The 18,004-nt window shown below is 41.9% G+C and overlaps 1 protein-coding gene across 2 annotated transcripts in view; it reads left to right on the top strand.

Moving 5' to 3' along the window:
• Positions 1–17,958, top strand: part of MED13 (mediator complex subunit 13) — a 54,349-nt gene extending 36,391 nt beyond the window's left edge. For both annotated transcript variants that reach the window (XM_008631089.2, XM_017730960.1), the window contains exons 13-30: positions 220–310; positions 489–703; positions 1,117–1,313; positions 2,485–3,401; positions 4,822–4,989; positions 6,069–6,292; positions 6,839–7,028; positions 7,565–8,030; positions 8,660–8,879; positions 9,464–9,655; positions 9,777–10,000; positions 10,446–10,588; positions 10,695–10,853; positions 10,941–11,126; positions 11,340–11,488; positions 11,708–11,881; positions 12,948–13,048; positions 13,695–17,958. In XM_008631089.2, coding sequence (XP_008629311.1) covers positions 220–310; positions 489–703; positions 1,117–1,313; positions 2,485–3,401; positions 4,822–4,989; positions 6,069–6,292; positions 6,839–7,028; positions 7,565–8,030; positions 8,660–8,879; positions 9,464–9,655; positions 9,777–10,000; positions 10,446–10,588; positions 10,695–10,853; positions 10,941–11,126; positions 11,340–11,488; positions 11,708–11,881; positions 12,948–13,048; positions 13,695–13,827 — 4,149 coding nt within the window. In that variant the 3' untranslated portion in view covers positions 13,828–17,958. The remainder of the gene's footprint in view (positions 1–219; positions 311–488; positions 704–1,116; positions 1,314–2,484; positions 3,402–4,821; positions 4,990–6,068; positions 6,293–6,838; positions 7,029–7,564; positions 8,031–8,659; positions 8,880–9,463; positions 9,656–9,776; positions 10,001–10,445; positions 10,589–10,694; positions 10,854–10,940; positions 11,127–11,339; positions 11,489–11,707; positions 11,882–12,947; positions 13,049–13,694) is intronic.
• Positions 17,959–18,004: the final 46 nt, after the last annotated feature.

Below are 18,004 nucleotides of genomic sequence, written 5' to 3'. Positions count from 1 at the left end.
TTTCCCTTCAACAACATTGTGACCTGTTCGGAGAGGTCCTCTGGGTTCCAAGAATTAAGAACAAGTGTAACCCCAACCCCAGGCTTCTGAGCTATTTTAATTTTTCTAAATATTATACAATGTCCCAGCTTTGTATGTGCAGGTGAGATTTCCTGTTAGCAGGAAACATGAGCATGTGTTTATGTCTGGAATGATTTTATGACAATACTTCTTTCTTAGCCTGGATCTAAACGAACAGTGAACGGCACCGATGACAAATCCAACTGCAAAGAGGCAAAAACAGGAAATCTAGACCCACTGTCATGCATAAGTAAGATTTATTTGTGTTTTCTTTTTGCCTAAAGAGAATACTAGCCCTAAACATTTGACTCTAATATGTTGTGGCAATTTGGAAATGTTCCCTTCATTTGCCTTTCTGAAATTTTGAGAGTCAGGAAGCACTTCAGAAAGTTTTTATGCTCTAAAGTCTGCTTCTGATCTGAAATTAGGCACTGCAGATCTCCATAAAATGTATCCAACTCCCCCTTCACTGGAACAACATATTATGGGGTTTTCTCCAATGAACATGAACAATAAGGAGTACGGCAGCATGGACACTACACTTGGAGGAACAGTGCTGGAAGGGAATAGCTCTACTGTGGGAGCTCAGTTCAGAATTGAAGTAGATGAGGGCTTCTGCAGTCCCAAACCTGCTGAAATCAAGGTAGGTAGTGCTGATAGTCCTGATCAATGCTTGTGATGAGTATTGATCAGTTTGTTACTTAAATCTGAGTAGGAATGGGGGAAAGATAAAGTACAATCTGTAACTGCATTATTCTGGGGGAGGTAATACACTTTGTAGTAAGTATGTAGTGTTTTACTACCTAAACTTTGAGAGAGTAATACCTGAGTAGCCATTAGTGAGCTGCAGAAATTCCTTTCAGTCACTGCAGTTCACTGTTGTGTCTTGGTGTATTGTGAATATTGTGTGTACACATCTCAGCTTTCTCTTGCAGCTGTGTCAGGATTTTGGATTAAAAAGCTGCTGCTTGAACTTAGTCCTGTTTTTTGGAGAAGCATTTAATTGCTGCAGTGATCTAATTTACACACTAATGCTTTCCCATGTCTGACTTCCAGGATTATTCTTATGTTTATAAACCTGAGAACTGTCAAGCTTTAGTGGGATGTTCCATGTTTGCACCACTGAAGACTCTTCCCAGCCAGTGTCTTCCTCCCATCAAACTGCCCGAGGAATGCATTTACCGCCAGAGCTGGACTGTGGGAAAGCTGGATTTGCTTCCTCCAGGCCCTGCCATGCCTTTCATCAAAGACGGGTATGACCACGGGGAGTTAAGCTCTGTGAGGTGCTCACTTTGCCACCCCTAAATATTTATTTTGTCAAGCAGTAATGGGAATATTTGTATGTACTCTGTGTTTATACAACTGACAAGTGCCTTTAAAAATATCCATCTGGTTAAACCTACTGCAGGAGACTCTCTTCTCAAAGAGCTTCTTAACTGTACATACATTTTATTTGTTGTCTCCTTTAAAGGTTTCCTGGGGAAGCTTAATGGTGCAAGTCCAGGTTTAATAAGTAATGAAGATGGTAACAATCAAGATAAATGTAAACTTGGGACCTTGTTTTTGCAGTGGTGTAGTCGGTACTGGAAGGGCTTAGTAGGTGGTGCTGCTGTTTCTTAAATTATTTTCTTAAGTAGCAGTAAACTCAGCTGTGCTGGGACTAGGAAAACATTTCCTGTGCCCTGTGCGACTGGGCCTGGTCACAGCAGAACTGCAGGGGACATTTCTGTACCCTGCATTTGGTAGGGATGGTCTTGCTGCCAGCTCCTCTTGAGGAAAAGATTTCTTTCTTTTTTTCTTCTGCATTAGTAGCTGGTATAAATGGATTAGGCAGCAAGGAGGTTGTGTATTTCTTGATAAAATTATATGAAGATTAAATCCTGATGTTGCTTCTCTTAAGGCTACTCATAAGCAACATGTTTCCAGGTCTCATTAGCCTTACAAGTCTTTGGAGATACTCAGGTGCTTAGGAAAGAAAATGTTAAACATTTCCAGGTGATACTTTCCTCGTGGATTCAGCTGAATCTGCTGTCAATAGACCTGGTCTATTTTCTTAGTGTGTGTCAACACAACATGTAAATAAAACATGAATGAGAAAGGTGTCCTTTAGACTCCATACAACCACAGAATTTATAATTTATTCTGACCACACTTGTTTCCTGGGAGCTTTGTGCAAAGGAAAAGACAAAAGGAGGCAGGGAGAGATTCCTTAACGGTGCTGTCAGTGGGAGTCCTGCAAAGTCATTTAGAACAAATGCTCTTGAAGTTCCTCAGGGAATGAAAATCTTGCTGTGGATTATGAAAGACTAGCTTAAAAAAGCAAATATTAATTAGGAAGGTCCTTCTTTAGAAATCTGAGTCTTAAACTTCATACCCAGTATGTTGTGTACTTAAAGCCTTTCCTTCTCTTGTGGCTGCTGTCAGTGATGGGAGCACCTTGGATCAGGAGTACGGCCCTGCCTACACCCCACAGACCCATACTCCGTTTGGGATGCCCCCGAGCAGTGCCCCTCCCAGCAACAGCGGGGCTGGAATTCTCCCTTCTCCTTCCACCCCTCGCTTCCCAACTCCCAGAACACCAAGGACTCCCCGAACACCCCGTGGAGCTGGCGGGCCTGCGAGTGCCCAGGGCTCAGTGAAATACGAGAACTCGGATTTGTACTCCCCAGCTTCCACGCCCTCCACATGTCGGCCGCTGAATTCCGTGGAACCTGCAACGGTGCCTTCCATCCCCGAGGCACACAGCCTGTATGTGAATCTCATCCTCTCTGAGTCCGTCATGAATCTCTTCAAAGACTGCAACTTTGACAGCTGCTGCATTTGTGTTTGCAATATGAACATCAAAGGTGCTGATGTTGGAGTTTACATTCCTGATCCAACACAAGAGGCCCAGTATAGGTGTACCTGTGGTTTCAGTGCTGTTATGAATAGAAAATTTGGCAACAGTTCTGGGCTGTTTCTTGAAGATGAGCTGGATATTCTGGGGCGAAACACGGAGTGTGGCAAAGAAGCAGAAAAACGCTTTGAAGCTCTCAGAGCTACTTCCATTGAACACGGCAGTGGAGGGCTGAAAGAACCCGAGAAACTGCCCGATGACTTGATACTGTTGCTGCAGGATCAATGCACCAACCTGTTCTCACCCTTTGGAGCAGCAGACCAAGACTCCATCCCCAAAGTTGGTGCTGTTAGCAACCTGGTACGTGTAGAAGAAAGGGATTGTTGCAATGACTGCTACTTAGCCTTGGAACATGGACGGCAGTTCATGGACAATATGTCAGGAGGGAAAGTTGATGAAGCACTTGTGAAAACTACTTGCTTGCACCACTGGTCAAAAAGAAACGGTAAATATTGAAAACAGCTTATTTTCTACTTGTCCCCCTGTTTGGGTTTTTGTTTTTGAAGGGTCGTTTTTGTGGTTTTCCTTTGTGGATTTTGAATACTTCAGGCTGTTCTTGCCACCTGTGTGCTCGTACAAACTTCTCTTTGATGGTGTTCAGAATAAGCAGCCCTTCTATGTCCTGTGCTGATCACCAAGCAGAGTAAGGCCTTGGTTACCCTTAGTTGTAAATTCCCAATATATATCTAAAGTGTAACATGAGACCAGTGTCAGTGTCCACAACACTTCACCGGGTTTATCCTTTTAAAGAGCTTTTGGTGACTGGCTCTACAGAGGCTTTGGAATGATTGATGCCTGTAGGAAGTGCAGGGGGTTAAAGTGGTGACCGTATTGTCAAGGCCACTGTGGCAGAATTAAACAACAGCTCTGATTCAGTTGGTTTCCCCCCTTCTTTAAGAAGGAGAAGGGGGCAGTGGGTTAATGGCATATGTGGCAAAAAAAGCATTATTGTAGCCTTCACTGTATGTTGGGTCTGCCAGAAATCCTTGGATTTTTCCTTTGAGGGCCTGATTAATGATGCAGTGTCTCCTGGAGTACCCTTTATTATGTGTATTTGCTTACTGTTCTCTAACAGAATTTTCACGTGGCAATTCTTAACAGGGTTAGGGTGAAAGATAAAGTTATGAATCACAGGTAGCTGCAATTCATAGTTGTAAGTGAAGATGAGGAGAACTCATGGGAGAACACGAGCCAGGCTCCTGTGCCTTGCTGGGGGATTAACTTGGAAAGCCCGGGCTGTAGATAAATTGATGTTTTCAGGCACCCAGGAGAAGACTCCGTGGTACTGTGACTTTGGTATTTGAGATAAAAAGATGTAAAGATACTTTAAAACAGAAGACTTGGAAATTGTAGCCGTGCCAAATTTTGTGTCAGTTTTTCACTCTAAAGCCCTGTACCTGAAATGGCCCGGTGGTGGCTCTGGATGAAATGGGCTGAGTCTGCTCGAGGCTTCCCTCGACTTCTCTGAAATGAGCACTGGGTGGCAGCCTGCAAATCCGCCTTTGTTGGGAGGGACAATCCGGGAGTTTCAGGCTTCTACAACTTGTTTGGGGGTTGTGGGTTGTTTTTATTTGGTTTGGTTTTTTTGTTTTTATTTTAGGATGTTTTCCCTTAGTTTAACTCATAAGATGGAAGCCCTTTCAATGGGAAAAGTTCTAGAGGAAAAAAAAAAATTAGGAAAATAATCCATCTGTATATTTTGTCAGGGGAAGAGGGAGAACTGTAAATCCATGCGTGCTCAACTTTATATATCCCAGCCTTTGGGTGGCCTGCGTGTGTTTTTTAGAAGAGAATGTTTAACATGGAGCTGGTTTGGGATTGTGGGCTGTTGTGCAGCTGCCCTGACCACGTTTGTGTCCCCGCAGTGGTGGATGTGAGCATGCAGTGTTCCCAGGACATCCTCCGCATGCTGCTCTCGCTCCAGCCCGTGCTGCAGGACGCCATCCAGAAGAAGCGAACGGTCCGGTCCTGGGGGGTGCAGGGACCCCTCACGTGGCAGCAGTTCCACAAAATGGCTGGGAGAGGCTCCTACGGTAATGGCTCCATGGAATCCGGCGGCTCCATGGAATCTCCTACCTCTGCTCCAGCCACCCCAACTCGGTGGCTGGTGCTGCTCAGCCCTATTGGAATTCTGAACAGCACTTGACCTTTCTTTAAACTAACGAGAGCTATTAGACAGAGGAGAATTCTTCTCTTTAGAAAAACAGAAAATATTTATATTCCTTAAAACAGGCAATGAATTAAAGATGTGCATTTAAAATTTACAACTTCAGTTGCACTGTTTGTATACACCTGACACTTCACCCAGTGAGGGACTGAAATTGCAAAGATGGGTTTAATGTTAAAAACAGAGTAACTGCTCAGGGTTTTATACTCAAAATTCTTCTAGTCACCCCATTTTTATTACTCTAAAAATAGGGAGTTAACAATACTGATTTTGAAATGCTTGACGCAGTGTGCTCTATTGCTCAGTACTGTCAGAACTGTGTTCAAGAGCTGGGGTTATTCAGTGTCTTGTCTCTGATAAATGTTTGGAGTGGCCAACACGTGATGCATTTACAGATAGAAGGTGAATTTTGTGCACTCACGATTTAATGACTTCATTAGCATATGAGATTGATTTACCACTGTGTTACAAGAGTGACCTTTCACCAACAGATCTCTTGTAGCTATATTTAGAACGTGGCAATTATACATTTACAGTACATGTAAATGCATGTTCTTAAGTTTGTTTCTTTCTCTGGCTCTTTACCCATCTGCTTAGAATATTTACATATTTTCCCTGTCTTTGGTCCCTGATTGCTTTGGCTCTGTGGGAAAAGGCTTCCTGAACAGTGCAGATCTGTTATTGATCGTCTGTGTACTGACAGAAATATAAAACACTGTGGAACTTTTTCTTGAGGCCCTGATATATTTCAAATAAAAACAATCAGCTGATGGGTTTTTTGCAGAGGGTTGGATCCTACACTTTGGATCTGTAAAATGAGAACTATTCCATTGATAGCCAGTGCTCCTTCCTGTGAGATGCTGGGAACACCAGAGGCTGTTCTAGTCATGTTTCCTTGAAGTTAATTTTAAGCTTTCTGCTTAAAAACGTGTCTTGCTTTTCCAGGAACCGATGAGTCCCCGGAACCACTGCCAATCCCAACATTTTTGCTGGGATATGATTACGATTTCCTGGTGCTGTCTCCATTTGCATTGCCCTACTGGGAGAGGTTGATGCTGGAACCTTACGGATCTCAGCGAGACGTTGCTTATGTTGTGGTGTGCCCGGAGAACGAGGCTCTGCTCAATGGAGCCAAAAGCTTCTTTAGGGATCTGACTGCAATATACGAGGTACAGGATTTGTGGCAGTTTGCAGTGAAATGGATTTGGGAAAGGCTGTTTCTAATACGTGCTCATAAGGACTTATCAGGGTTGTCGGAGCTGATAGCGACGCCTGCTCAGAATGCTATCTGGGAAAGCTGCTGGGAGGGATTTTAGGAATGGGCACTTGGAAGATAAGGGCTATTCGTGCTGCTCCCCGTTCCTTTCAGTATTCGCCGTTTCCATCCGATAAACGCCACCCGGTGGCACAGCTCTGCATTGCCACGCTAATTGTGTTACCTCCATTTAATTAATTAATTACATGCTTGTACTGCTTGGATTGGGATGAAGATTGGAGTAGGTGATTATCAACCTGGTTCGCTTGCATTTAGGAAAACGCTGAAAATAAGCCATAAAATCACTATTCAACATTTCCTACTGGTGGAATTCTAGAATTATAATGTTACTTTGGAATACTGTAAATAAACTGAGAATTTATATATATATATATATACCTCATATATCCTTTGTGTGATATTTAACAGCTTTTAAGGCTTTTTTTTACCTTTTTTGCAGTCCTGCAGGCTTGGTCAGCACAGACCTATCTGTAAGTTACTGCCTGATGGGATCATGAGGGTTGGACCTACAGCCTCCAAGAAGCTCTCAGAGAAGTTGGTCACGGAGTGGTTCTCACAGACAGCCAATGCCAACAACGAGGCATTCTCCAAACTCAAACTCTACGCTCAAGTTTGCAGATATGAGCTGGGTATGACGTTTTTTTGATGTTCCTTATTTCATATGATTGCGACTTACTCCTTAGTTTGCAGATATGAGCTGGGTATGACGTTTTTTAAGGAGACTTACTCCTCTGTGTTAGAGAAGAAGGAATTATAGCTTGTGGTCTTATTGATTGGGGCAGTTTTCTGGTTTTAAGCTAGATTTGAATATGTGCTAAAATGGCCTCTTACCATCCAGCAGTGCCCTTAGGGAATGGCAGTGTGGCTGCCTGACAGGGACTTTGGTTGTCTTCTTGTATTGGTGACTTTGATTCTGAAGCAGTGATTTCCAGCAATTCAACACATCTGGAAAAAAAAGAAAGTTAAAAATAGATTTCTTGATATTTCTGAAAGGCTCGTATGAAAATATTAGAATTTGAAAATTTAATACGGGTATTTTAATTTAAGAGGTAAAACGTATGCTCAAGGTTTGCTCTGTTTTGTTAGAACCGTAGACTTCCATAGGTGACATAAGCATCAAAACAGCTGCAATATAAAATTTATGCTTTTTTTTCCCTGGTTTTAGGTCCTTATCTTGCTTCTCAGCCTTTGGACAATTCTTTACTTTCCCAAACAAACCTGGTCCCTCCCTCCAGCCAGGCAGCCTCTGCTCTGCCCCCAGTGACAGCCCCTGCTGCAAATCCCAACACTCCGTCGTCGGCTCCTGCAGCTCCCACCAGCAGCACCATCACAGTGACCTCCACCAGTGCCATGTCCTCTGCAGCCACTACAGCCAACTCCACCCTGACCACCACTGCCCCATCCTCCTCCTCTGCCAGTCTGGGCAGTGGCATTCCAACGAGCAAGCCTTCCTCATTCCCACCTTTCAGCAATATGAACAATACCACTCCTGCCTCCCTGCCCGCCCAGACTGCACCAGTCCCAAATGGGCAAACTGGGGGGCAGCAGCAACAGCCAACACTGCAAACAGCAGGGATGTCTGGAGACACGGCTGCAGCACCTGCACAGCCCCATCCAGAGATTTCTGAAAGGTAGGGAACTGCAATCACACCTGCAGCTGAAAAGTCAGCTCAACTAACGTGAACTTATGAATGCACTTTCACCCCCTCAATAAAAATCCTGTAATTATTTTCACCAAGCTGCTTTTTAGGGAGAATGAAGTTCAGTTGTGGTGGAGCCGAACCTTTTGGTTCCACTTGTAGCTGCAGTTCTAATTGCATCTCACTGTCTGCTCTGGTACAAAAATAAACTTCCTTTTTTTTTCTTCTCTCTCTAAAGAGAGAAAATTCACCAAACTACTCACTTCAATATTTTAAAGGGCTGGGGAAGGAGGGGGAGATGGATAATTGGCACCATCTTATAGTTCTATTTTCTATAATCAAAGTTAGAGTGGTGAAGACAGCTCTTACTGTAGATATTCTTGTTCCCCAGTTAAGCAGTAGTTGAGCTGCTGTAATAAAAAAGGCTAAAGGAAAGAAAAGGGATTCAGAGTTACTGATAAGCTCCCACACAAAAATGACATAAAAAGACTGTTTCTTACACCACAGTTGACTCAAAGGTCTTTCAGATTAATAATTGACAATTTGATCTAGTTTTGAAGTGGAACTAAATCTTTATAAAACTCAGCTGTTTGTAACTGGTTTCAAAATTTCATTTCCAGCACTATGGATCGTGATAAAGTCGGAGTCCCCACAGATGGAGATTCACATGCTATCACCTATCCACCTGCAATTGTAGTTTACATAATTGATCCTTTCACATATGAAAAAAAGGATGAGAACAGTAGCTCATCTAGTTTGTGGACACTTGGACTTCTGCGCTGCTTTCTAGAGATGGTTCAGGTTCTTCCTCCCAACATCAAGAACATCATTTCTGTGCAGGTGAGCCAACAGAAACAAACAGAGTATCCTTGGCTTTGGCTGTGTTTTGGGAGCAATAACACCCTCAAGGTAGAAGTTTCATTTCCTTTGCAAACATTAGTTACAGTTCTCCAGCTGTTAAATCATTAGGTTATAGCTTTTAGAGCAGTTTGAGTGCTATTAACCAAAGCTGAATCCTGTTGTACATTCCAAACTCACCAGTCTTATCTCAGAGGAAATGTAGTGCCCACTCCAATGAGGAGTGAAGCAAAGGAAAGCTGCTGGTCCTGTACTGGAATCTGCTGCAATTCTAACCCTGCTGGGCTGTAGGCAGAGCTCCTTCCAGCAGGAGCTGCAGGACCAGTTAATAGAGGGCAGCTTTTTGGAGGGATCATTAAGATTCTCTTCTAAACAAATTATTTTTTCCTCTGAACACAATTTCAATGAGAATAATTTCTTGAAATCCCATGGGGCTTTAGAAGAATTGGAAGAAATTTGACTGCAAAGTAAAATTCAAAAAGCAATGTACCAAGTACTGTGTCAAAAGCCATTTAACGTATTGGTGAAACAATGATTTATTTTTTTTCTCCTCTCCTCTGTTCTAGATTGTCCCATGTCAGTACCTGCTCCAGCCTGTGAAACACGAGGACCGGCAGATTTACACTCAGCATTTAAAATCTTTGGCATTTTCAGCTTTCACTCAGTGTCGGAGACCTCTCCCAACTTCCACCAACGTGAAAACCTTAACTGGCTTTGGCCCAGGTTTAGCCATGGAAACTGCTCTTAGGAGCCCTGATGTGAGTATTGTTAATGGGATTGTGGAATTACCCAGATCAGAGAAAGGTCCCTGCTTATCAACCAACCATCTTTCATGTTAGGAATAACCAAACTTCATTATCTGTTCTGTCATCTTTCTAGAGACCTGAGTGTATTCGACTCTACACCCCTCCTTTTATACTGGCTCCAGTAAAGGACAAGCAAACAGAGCTGGGAGAAACCTTTGGAGAAGCTGGCCAGAAGTATAATGTGCTTTTTGTGGGCTACTGTTTGTCTCATGATCAGAGGTGGCTGCTTGCATCCTGTACAGACCTCTATGGAGAGCAGTTAGAAACTTGCATAATTAATATTGATGTACCAAACAGGTAAGAACCCAGCTGTTTAATTCATTTTTAGCAAGTGTATTTTCTTTCACTCCCCTTGAAGAATTGGATTGGGTTTGGTGCTGTAAGAATAACTGACTTTTGTAGACTTGCTGTGTTGCAAAACTGGCTAAAGCAGATGAATATTTTCCTTATTATGTGTATATTGTTTTGAGTTAAATTTATAGAAGACCGTTGCTTAGTTTCATGTGATTCTTGAGTGTTATTGTGTGTGTCGCCTCCTCACTTACTGGCTTTTAAGGTCAGTTTTCGAATGTGATTAATTTAAAATACCCAAAAAACCCTGAAGTTGCAGCTGATGGACTGTAATACCAATGGTCTTGGGTCCTGTGAATGTTCAGGTTAATACAAAAAAGTTCTAAATGTGGCATTAAAAATTTGTTGCAGGTGGGTTTTAGCTTTGTTTTCCCTTCTTTCTTAACTCTAGAGCTCGCAGGAAAAAGGGTTCTGCCCGCAGACTTGGTCTCCAGAAACTCTGGGAATGGTGCTTGGGACTTGTGCAGATGAGCTCTTTGCCATGGAGAGTTGTAATTGGCCGCTTAGGAAGAATAGGACATGGGGAATTAAAAGGTAACCGTAGCATTTTTTGGAGTCTAAAGCTTTAATTTTTCAGTAATATCAAGTGTCTATCCCTGCTTCTGGAAGAAAACCTAAATAATGGCATTTCCACCCTCAGACTGGAGCTGTTTGCTGAGCCGCCGGAACCTGCAGTCCCTCAGCAAGAGGCTGAAGGACATGTGCAGGATGTGTGGGATCTCTGCCGCAGACTCCCCCAGCATTCTCAGTGCTTGCTTGGTGGCCATGGAACCCCAGGGATCCTTCATTATTATGCCAGGTATTTGGGAAACTCTCTCTTTTTGGCACGAGAAAGAACAGTTCAGGCTTTGCAAAACTAAGAAAATGCTTGATTTGTCTCCCAAAGATTCTGTGTCCACCGGCTCTGTGTTTGGGCGCAGCACCACCCTGAACATGCAAACGTCTCAGCTGAACACACCCCAGGACACGTCCTGCACTCACATCCTGGTGTTCCCCACGTCTGCATCTGTGCAAGTGGCATCATCCACTTACACTACTGAGAACCTGGATCTGGCCTTTAACACAAACAATGGTTTGTACTTTGGATTTGTTCTTGCCTTCTAAAAACCCCTCGTCACTCCCCCTGTAATAAGAATAAACTGTTCATTCTAAGAAACCATTTCCTTAGAATAATTTCCGAAGAACCATTTCCATTTCTATGGAAATTCACTTTTTTTCTGGATGTATCGTCATGTTCTGTACATAGTGAAACTGTGGGAATTCACTGGTCTTGTTCTTTTTCAAGATGGAGCAGATGGAATGGGAATCTTTGACTTGTTAGACACTGGAGATGATCTTGATCCTGATATTATAAATATTCTTCCTGCATCTCCTGGTGGATCCCCTGTGCATTCTCCAGGGTCCCACTACCCCCATGGAGGTGATATGGGCAAGGTAAATATTGGAATAAATACCGTTTTGTGTGTGTGTTTTGTCTGTTTTTTCTCCATCTGTTAATTTCCTTTTGTGGAATGAAAGGTGTTGAATCACTTGGATATTGGATTGTCATGTCATGCTTGGATATTTCAAAATGTTTTGTGTTTCAGAAGCTACAGATAATTTCTATTAAATTTGTGCCCTCCTAATCCAAAACCATTGCCTGTTGTGTTCCAGGGTCAAGGCACAGATCGATTGCTTTCCACAGAATCTCATGATGAAGTAACAAATATACTGCAGCAGCCACTGGCCCTCGGTTATTTTGTGTCAACTGCCAAAGCAGGTCCATTGCCTGACTGGTTTTGGTCAGCGTGTCCTCAAGCACAAAATCAGTGTCCCTTGTTTCTTAAGGTACTGTACTGGCACAGAGACTTGTGCAGCCTGAGGGATCTGGGGGTGAAAGCTGTTCTGGTGAAACCAAAGTCAGTGCCTGTCTCTGGAAATAGTCCTGCTTTTGCTTCAGGAGAGGCCAAGTGTGAAATTTTTGAGATTTGGCTGTTTGGAAGGTTCTGCCTTGCTCGTGGTTTCTTCTTGGTAGTCTGGACTCTTTTTGCCAACTTTATGCTCCAGGATTTTGTAAGAACAGGCTGAGTTCCTGGACAGAGCTCTGGTTAAGGCTGGACTCTGGTGGGGACTGGTGGTAGAAAAGGAGGTACACAATGCAATGCAGTACCTCAGTTGCACTGGGTAAAATAAGGAATCTCTTTCTGTATTGCACAAAGCATAAAACCTGTTTTTTCAAAGTTGGCTTTGCCAAGTTATGGCCCTTGTATCATCTGTCTGGGTATTGTCTGAGCCCCTTATCTCCTTATGGCACAAGCAAGACATACTGGGCACATTTAAGGCCATACATTGGGATACAGAGAAACTTTCTGTATTAACAAATCAGCATCTCTAATATTGTGCTTTGTTTTCTTATGATACAGATATATCTTCTGCAGCCTTGTTTGTGTCTGGATTAGCAGTTCCTCTTGGCCTAAGCTCAGCTGTGGCTTTGGTATAGGTTATTATTTTGAAGAGGGGATTTATTATTTACACTAAGCAGCTCTATATATGGAATATAAATAGACCAGGTCTATGGAAAACAACTGAACTTCCAAGTCTGTGTGTTATTAGACATCTTGAGCCACTTGAGTTGCTTTTTTAATAATCACTTAATGTAAGAAAGGGATTAAAAAACCCACTAAAATATATTGCACTACTAGCACTGTGCTTTTAGGAGAGATCTGTGTGAGAGAATATAAAGGAAGACCTTATAGTCTGATAATTCCTGAACTTGTTGATGGCCTAAGGATAAGATTTGTTTTGGCTTGTGTGTCAGACAGAGAAGGAGACTGCAAGCTGCAACAATATGGGGGAAGGAAATACGGTGTAGTTGATCAGGCAGTAACTTCTGGCTTCCTTCTTCCTTCCTCAGGCCTCTTTGCACCTCCACGTGCCTTCAGTGCAATCAGACGAGCTACTCCACAGTAAACACTCCCATCCACTTGATTCTAATCAAACTTCTGATGTGCTCAGGTATTTATCATTGATCACTTGCAAAAATATTGTGCATTTAATTTTAAATGCTGCTGCAGGGAAGCTGCATGTTTGTTTTTCCTGCTGTGAGTTTTTTTCTTTGCACAGCTGATACCCTTAGTGCAGATAAATTGCTGTGCTTTAAGTGATTAAGTGTCACAGAACAGTGGAATTAATACCAAACATTTCTAAGCCCTTCCTTAACTAATCAGTGTTTGAAAATGTTTGAAAAACAATGAGTTCCTCAAACTAGAAGAGAGTTTGAGGTCTAACACAGAAGACAGTAATAGTTAAGCAAGAACATTGCATGGCAATCTCATGGAAAATCAGAAATGCTGAAGGACGGGAGCCCAGACCTATGTAAACATTGGATAGTAATTGAGAAAACATCAGAATTTTTTTTCTGGTTTTTTTTTAATGTGAACCTCTTGATATGAATTAAGCATAGACTATTACAATGATAGTTTTCCACTGAAAGCAAGTTTAGCTCCGAACTGCTTGTACTAATTCAGAAGACGTGTTATTTCTGAATGTTAACAAACCTATTTTACGTTTTGATGCCAAAGAAAGTGGATTATAGTAAATTAGGGCTGTAAAGTTGTGCTGAGAAAATGTGTTGACCTGACAGAAGGCTGTTTGTTTTCAGGTTTGTTCTGGAACAGTACAATGCACTCTCCTGGCTAACCTGTGATCCTGCAACCCAGGACAGACGGTCATGTCTCCCAATTCATTTTGTGGTGCTGAATCAGTTGTATAACTTTATCATGAATATGCTGTGATCTTCATCTGAATTTTGCAAGACAAAAATGAGGAAAAGGGATATTTCACTGCAGGACTAAGTTATAATTCTTCTCAGTGCAAGTTGTTTGTGATGGGGTATGAATCTTGTTACTTCCAGCAAATATTGTTTTGACTTGTGAGAGGGGCACCCATCGCCCTGCTGTCTTTGAGTCACTGACTATGGGGGACGCTTCAGAATGATGATCAGAAAGTGTATTATAACATTTTTAGTAGCAAAATTAACCATTTTTCCCCAGCCACAGTATTTGTGAAGAGTAATGAGCCATAGTACCCAGTCATGGTTAATGAATTTTAAAAGCATGGAGATGAGAAGAAACATGAGGAACAATTAAGTTTCAACCTATGGCTTCAGAACATCAAGATGTTCTTGTATTGGATTATAGTACTTAGTATTCAAAAATGCCTGCATCTCTTATTTATTGTAAGTTTTTAAATGTATAAATTGTCTTATATTTCTTAACCTCTTTTATAAAAATTTTCCTAGAAGGTTTATACTGCCTTCTTGCTTTAAAGCAATTGGTCTAAAATATATGTAATCGTCTTAATTAAAAGTTGCAGTAGGTTGCTTTTAGAGTATTATTTTTTTGTAAGGGGTGGGTGGGGACAGTAAATTTGTATTGTCTTGATGTACAGTTTAATGGGGATAGAGGGGTTAATGTCCATACCATTGTGTGTGGGGGATTTACAGCTAAGCTGTAGTTGCAGAGTACATGTACAGTAATGAAGTTCACTGTGTTTATATAAATTGAAAAGGTACCGGGTCTTACAGCATTTTATATCACACCTTTACAGAGTAACAATGGCAATATATAAGTGATATTGTAGGTGGTTTAACTTGTAGTGAGAATAAAACGAATAAACTCTTCAATTGAAGTTTGTGTTATGGTTCAGGGCTGTGGCTAGATTCTCAGATCCGCTTCCAGGACACAAGTTTTAATATCACAAGAATATCTCTTGTGCATTGTTGCTCCCTGGATATTCTTGGCACTGTGCTCATTGCATTGTTTGCTTCCACATTTGTCACAAAATGCGAATCTGAGGCGGAACACACAGAAAACTCTGACCTTATCCAAAGTCTCCTGCCAGGCTGAAATTTAGCCCAGCTCTAGCCATTTTACAAATGCAAAAATAGTCAATCTTGACTTTAAGATTGGTGTGTGTTTAACTAAAATGTGGTGTATATAGATCCTCAGTGAATTCTGGTATTCAGATTTTATTCCACTAGTAAAAAAACAGCACGAAACCCTGAACATTTTCCTTTTCCATGTATTTTTGGCACTGTGGTGAAGGTCCCAAGTATCAGTGTATGGCCTTCCCCATATCCCGTTTCCAGGCTCTGGCTGGGGCATGTGCCAAGGAGGCTTTGCCCTCCCCAAGGAAGGGACTGACAAACCACAAGGCTTTCCTAAATGTCTCCCTCTATCTCCAGTCACCATTGTTTCTCAGTAGTTTCCTTCCTTTTTCCTAGCACATGCCAAATGTCTGGTGCTGCTTTAAAATAGCCCCTACGGGTGCTGAAGAGCAGCTGCAGATGCTTTTTCTGGGTTCCTTATCTGACTGCCAGATGAAAAACTGAACTCCTGCAGCGCTCCTGGGAGCCTGTCACTATAACCCAAGTCCTGGGTCTTAATACTGTCTGTCTCGCTGGTTTAAACCTGTAAAGGAGCAAGTTTTAAGATCCATCTGTGCACCTGCTGTTAGCCCTCTACAAGGAAGACTTTGCTTGCATTTACCAAACTTACTGTGTTCATGAAAATCTCGTTTCGTAAATGCAAAAGACCTGCCTGAGGTGATTTTTTCGTATGAACAGTCTCACTGAATCGTGTACATACAATATTAGCAACTTTTTTGGTTTTGTATAAAGAAGTTGTACAATTGGTGATGAGAATTTTCAGTCATTTCTTCAGAACAACATGAGTGCAATCAGAAGTTAGCATATTTTGATAAATAGAGTTAAAAACTGGGTCTGTCCATGACTTTATCTCGGTAATGCACCACAGATTAAACGGCACATTATTGTCTTACAGAAGGTTTTTTCTCATTTGGTTGACATTTTTGAAGTGGAAAAGTGCTCCTAAAACTGGAATTTTCAAAGTGTATGTCCTTTTTATTTTGAGCTTTGTTGCTAAGTGGTTCTTTCTAACCCTGGCTCAGTCAACCAAGTTCCAAGGGCTGGGTTTTGGTGTGGCTTTGTTTGTGTTCAATCTGACTTGTATTCCTAAAGGTAAGTGAATCAGCTGCCTGAATGTTGGTGTAACTGTATTCTGTTACCTGGACCAGCCGTCCGTGTGAAACTCCTACTGTGAAAGCTGCCAGTTTCCCACTCCTCCCCCCATCAAATGCAATTAAAGTAAATTATAATATTATAACCACTATAAAAGATTAGAAGGGCCATTTCTGGAGTGATAGTCACAGCCGGCAATGTACATATCGAACCTGCCAGCACCACGGAGCCAACTACTATATTGGGCATACTTTTTTGTTAGCTACTTTCATTTAACTATTTTAAGTGCACATAATAGCTGGTTTATAAATAAAATTGTCACAATCCAATAAGTTGAGGTTGTTTAGCAAGTACAAGCTTAAACAGTTGAAAATTTCAGCTACAGCTTTTCAAAATGGTCATGCAAGAAAATGTTGTTCCTGTCAGTGCTTTATAAGTAGCTGTGGAGGTTTATCTCTTCCAATGAAAGAAGAAGCTGAGAAGCTTCCATTCCAATTAAAAATACATATTTTAACCCAGATATTACTGCATTTAAGCCTTTTAGTCACCTTTGATTCACTACTATTTGAATTAGTTTTCTGAAAACTGTTGCTAGACCAGCAAGGCCACCAGCCGTACTTGTAACAACCCTCACATTTTAAAAGTAGCTGTAACATTTAGATCTTTCTAACATTCTCTGAAATAATTAAAGATAAATGGATTTATATTTAAATCCTCAGCTATGTTCTTACTTAGCTGTCAGTTATGGCGCAGATTATTGTATTTCTATATTTACCTCTGATGGTAATTTTAACTTTGTGTGTTGCTATGAAGACTTGCTGATGTCTTTAATCAAGCACTATTTGTTAATACTGTAATATCAAAATATTATGTTGCATTATTTTAAGGCTTTCAAAAATAAGAGTAAAACATTTAAAAAAAAATGCTATTGCACCATATAATTTGCTGCACAACAGTATGGCACAGCATATCAGTCTGTTGGGATAGTAATGCTGCATCAACCTTGGTTTTGATCTGGGTTTCTTTGGAGAATTCATTAATGGGGTGACATTGTACAACATTACTGTCTCGCAACCTCCAGCTGGGAAGGTGGTTTTGTTTTATTATTATTTTTTAATTTTTTTTTTTTTAAGTAAAGGGCCCAGGACTATGCTTCATACTTAAAGGGTTTTTTTATTATTATTTGTGGGTGTACTTTTTATTTTCAGTGGAGTAAAGCTTAATTTACAGTAAAACTGGATTTGGGACCTACCACAATCCTCAGGGTCACTTTTTCAGGATGCTACTCATCGAGCTTTAGGTTTTTCCGAGTCAACTGGACGTGAGGACCTTGCCGAGCGCTGGCTTGGGATGCCGCAGCCTGTGGCCTCGTGACTGGACATGTCGTCCCTCTGGCACGGCTGGACACACCAGGGAGCCGCTCCATCGCCCCGATGGCACGGCTGGACACACCACGGAGCTGCTCCGACACGCCGCTGGCATGGCTGGACGCACTGGGAAGCCATTCCAACACCCCAGCTGGACACACCAAGGAGCTGCACCACCGCCTCTCTGGCACCGCTGGACAGGTCCAGGAGCTGCTTCAACGCCACTCTGGCATGGCTGGACAGGTCGGGGAGCTGCTCCCACACCCCTCTGGCATGGCTGGATTTGCCGGGGAGCCTTGCACAGCCGCCGCCATGTGCCCTCGGCCAAGCTGCCGTCGTATTTATCGTGACAAAACACAGAAACAAAAAGCGATTTAAGGAACAAACACTATTGCTGCCGAATGCCATAAACACTGAGTTGTACAAATTGTGATCGAGGAAATGAAGAAAAAAAAAAAAAGGTTTATACTTTTTAAAAAAAAAAATTCAAATGGAATAAATTATTCATGAAGCCTTGATTGTGATGTGGGTTTATTGAGGGGGCGGGGCGGGCGGTGCCCCTCA

This window comes from Corvus brachyrhynchos, unplaced genomic scaffold, assembly GCF_000691975.1.
Source record: "Corvus brachyrhynchos isolate BGI_N302 unplaced genomic scaffold, ASM69197v1 scaffold283, whole genome shotgun sequence".
Classification (NCBI taxonomy): domain Eukaryota; kingdom Metazoa; phylum Chordata; class Aves; order Passeriformes; family Corvidae; genus Corvus; species Corvus brachyrhynchos.
This window is presented reverse-complemented; position numbering and strand designations above follow the sequence as displayed.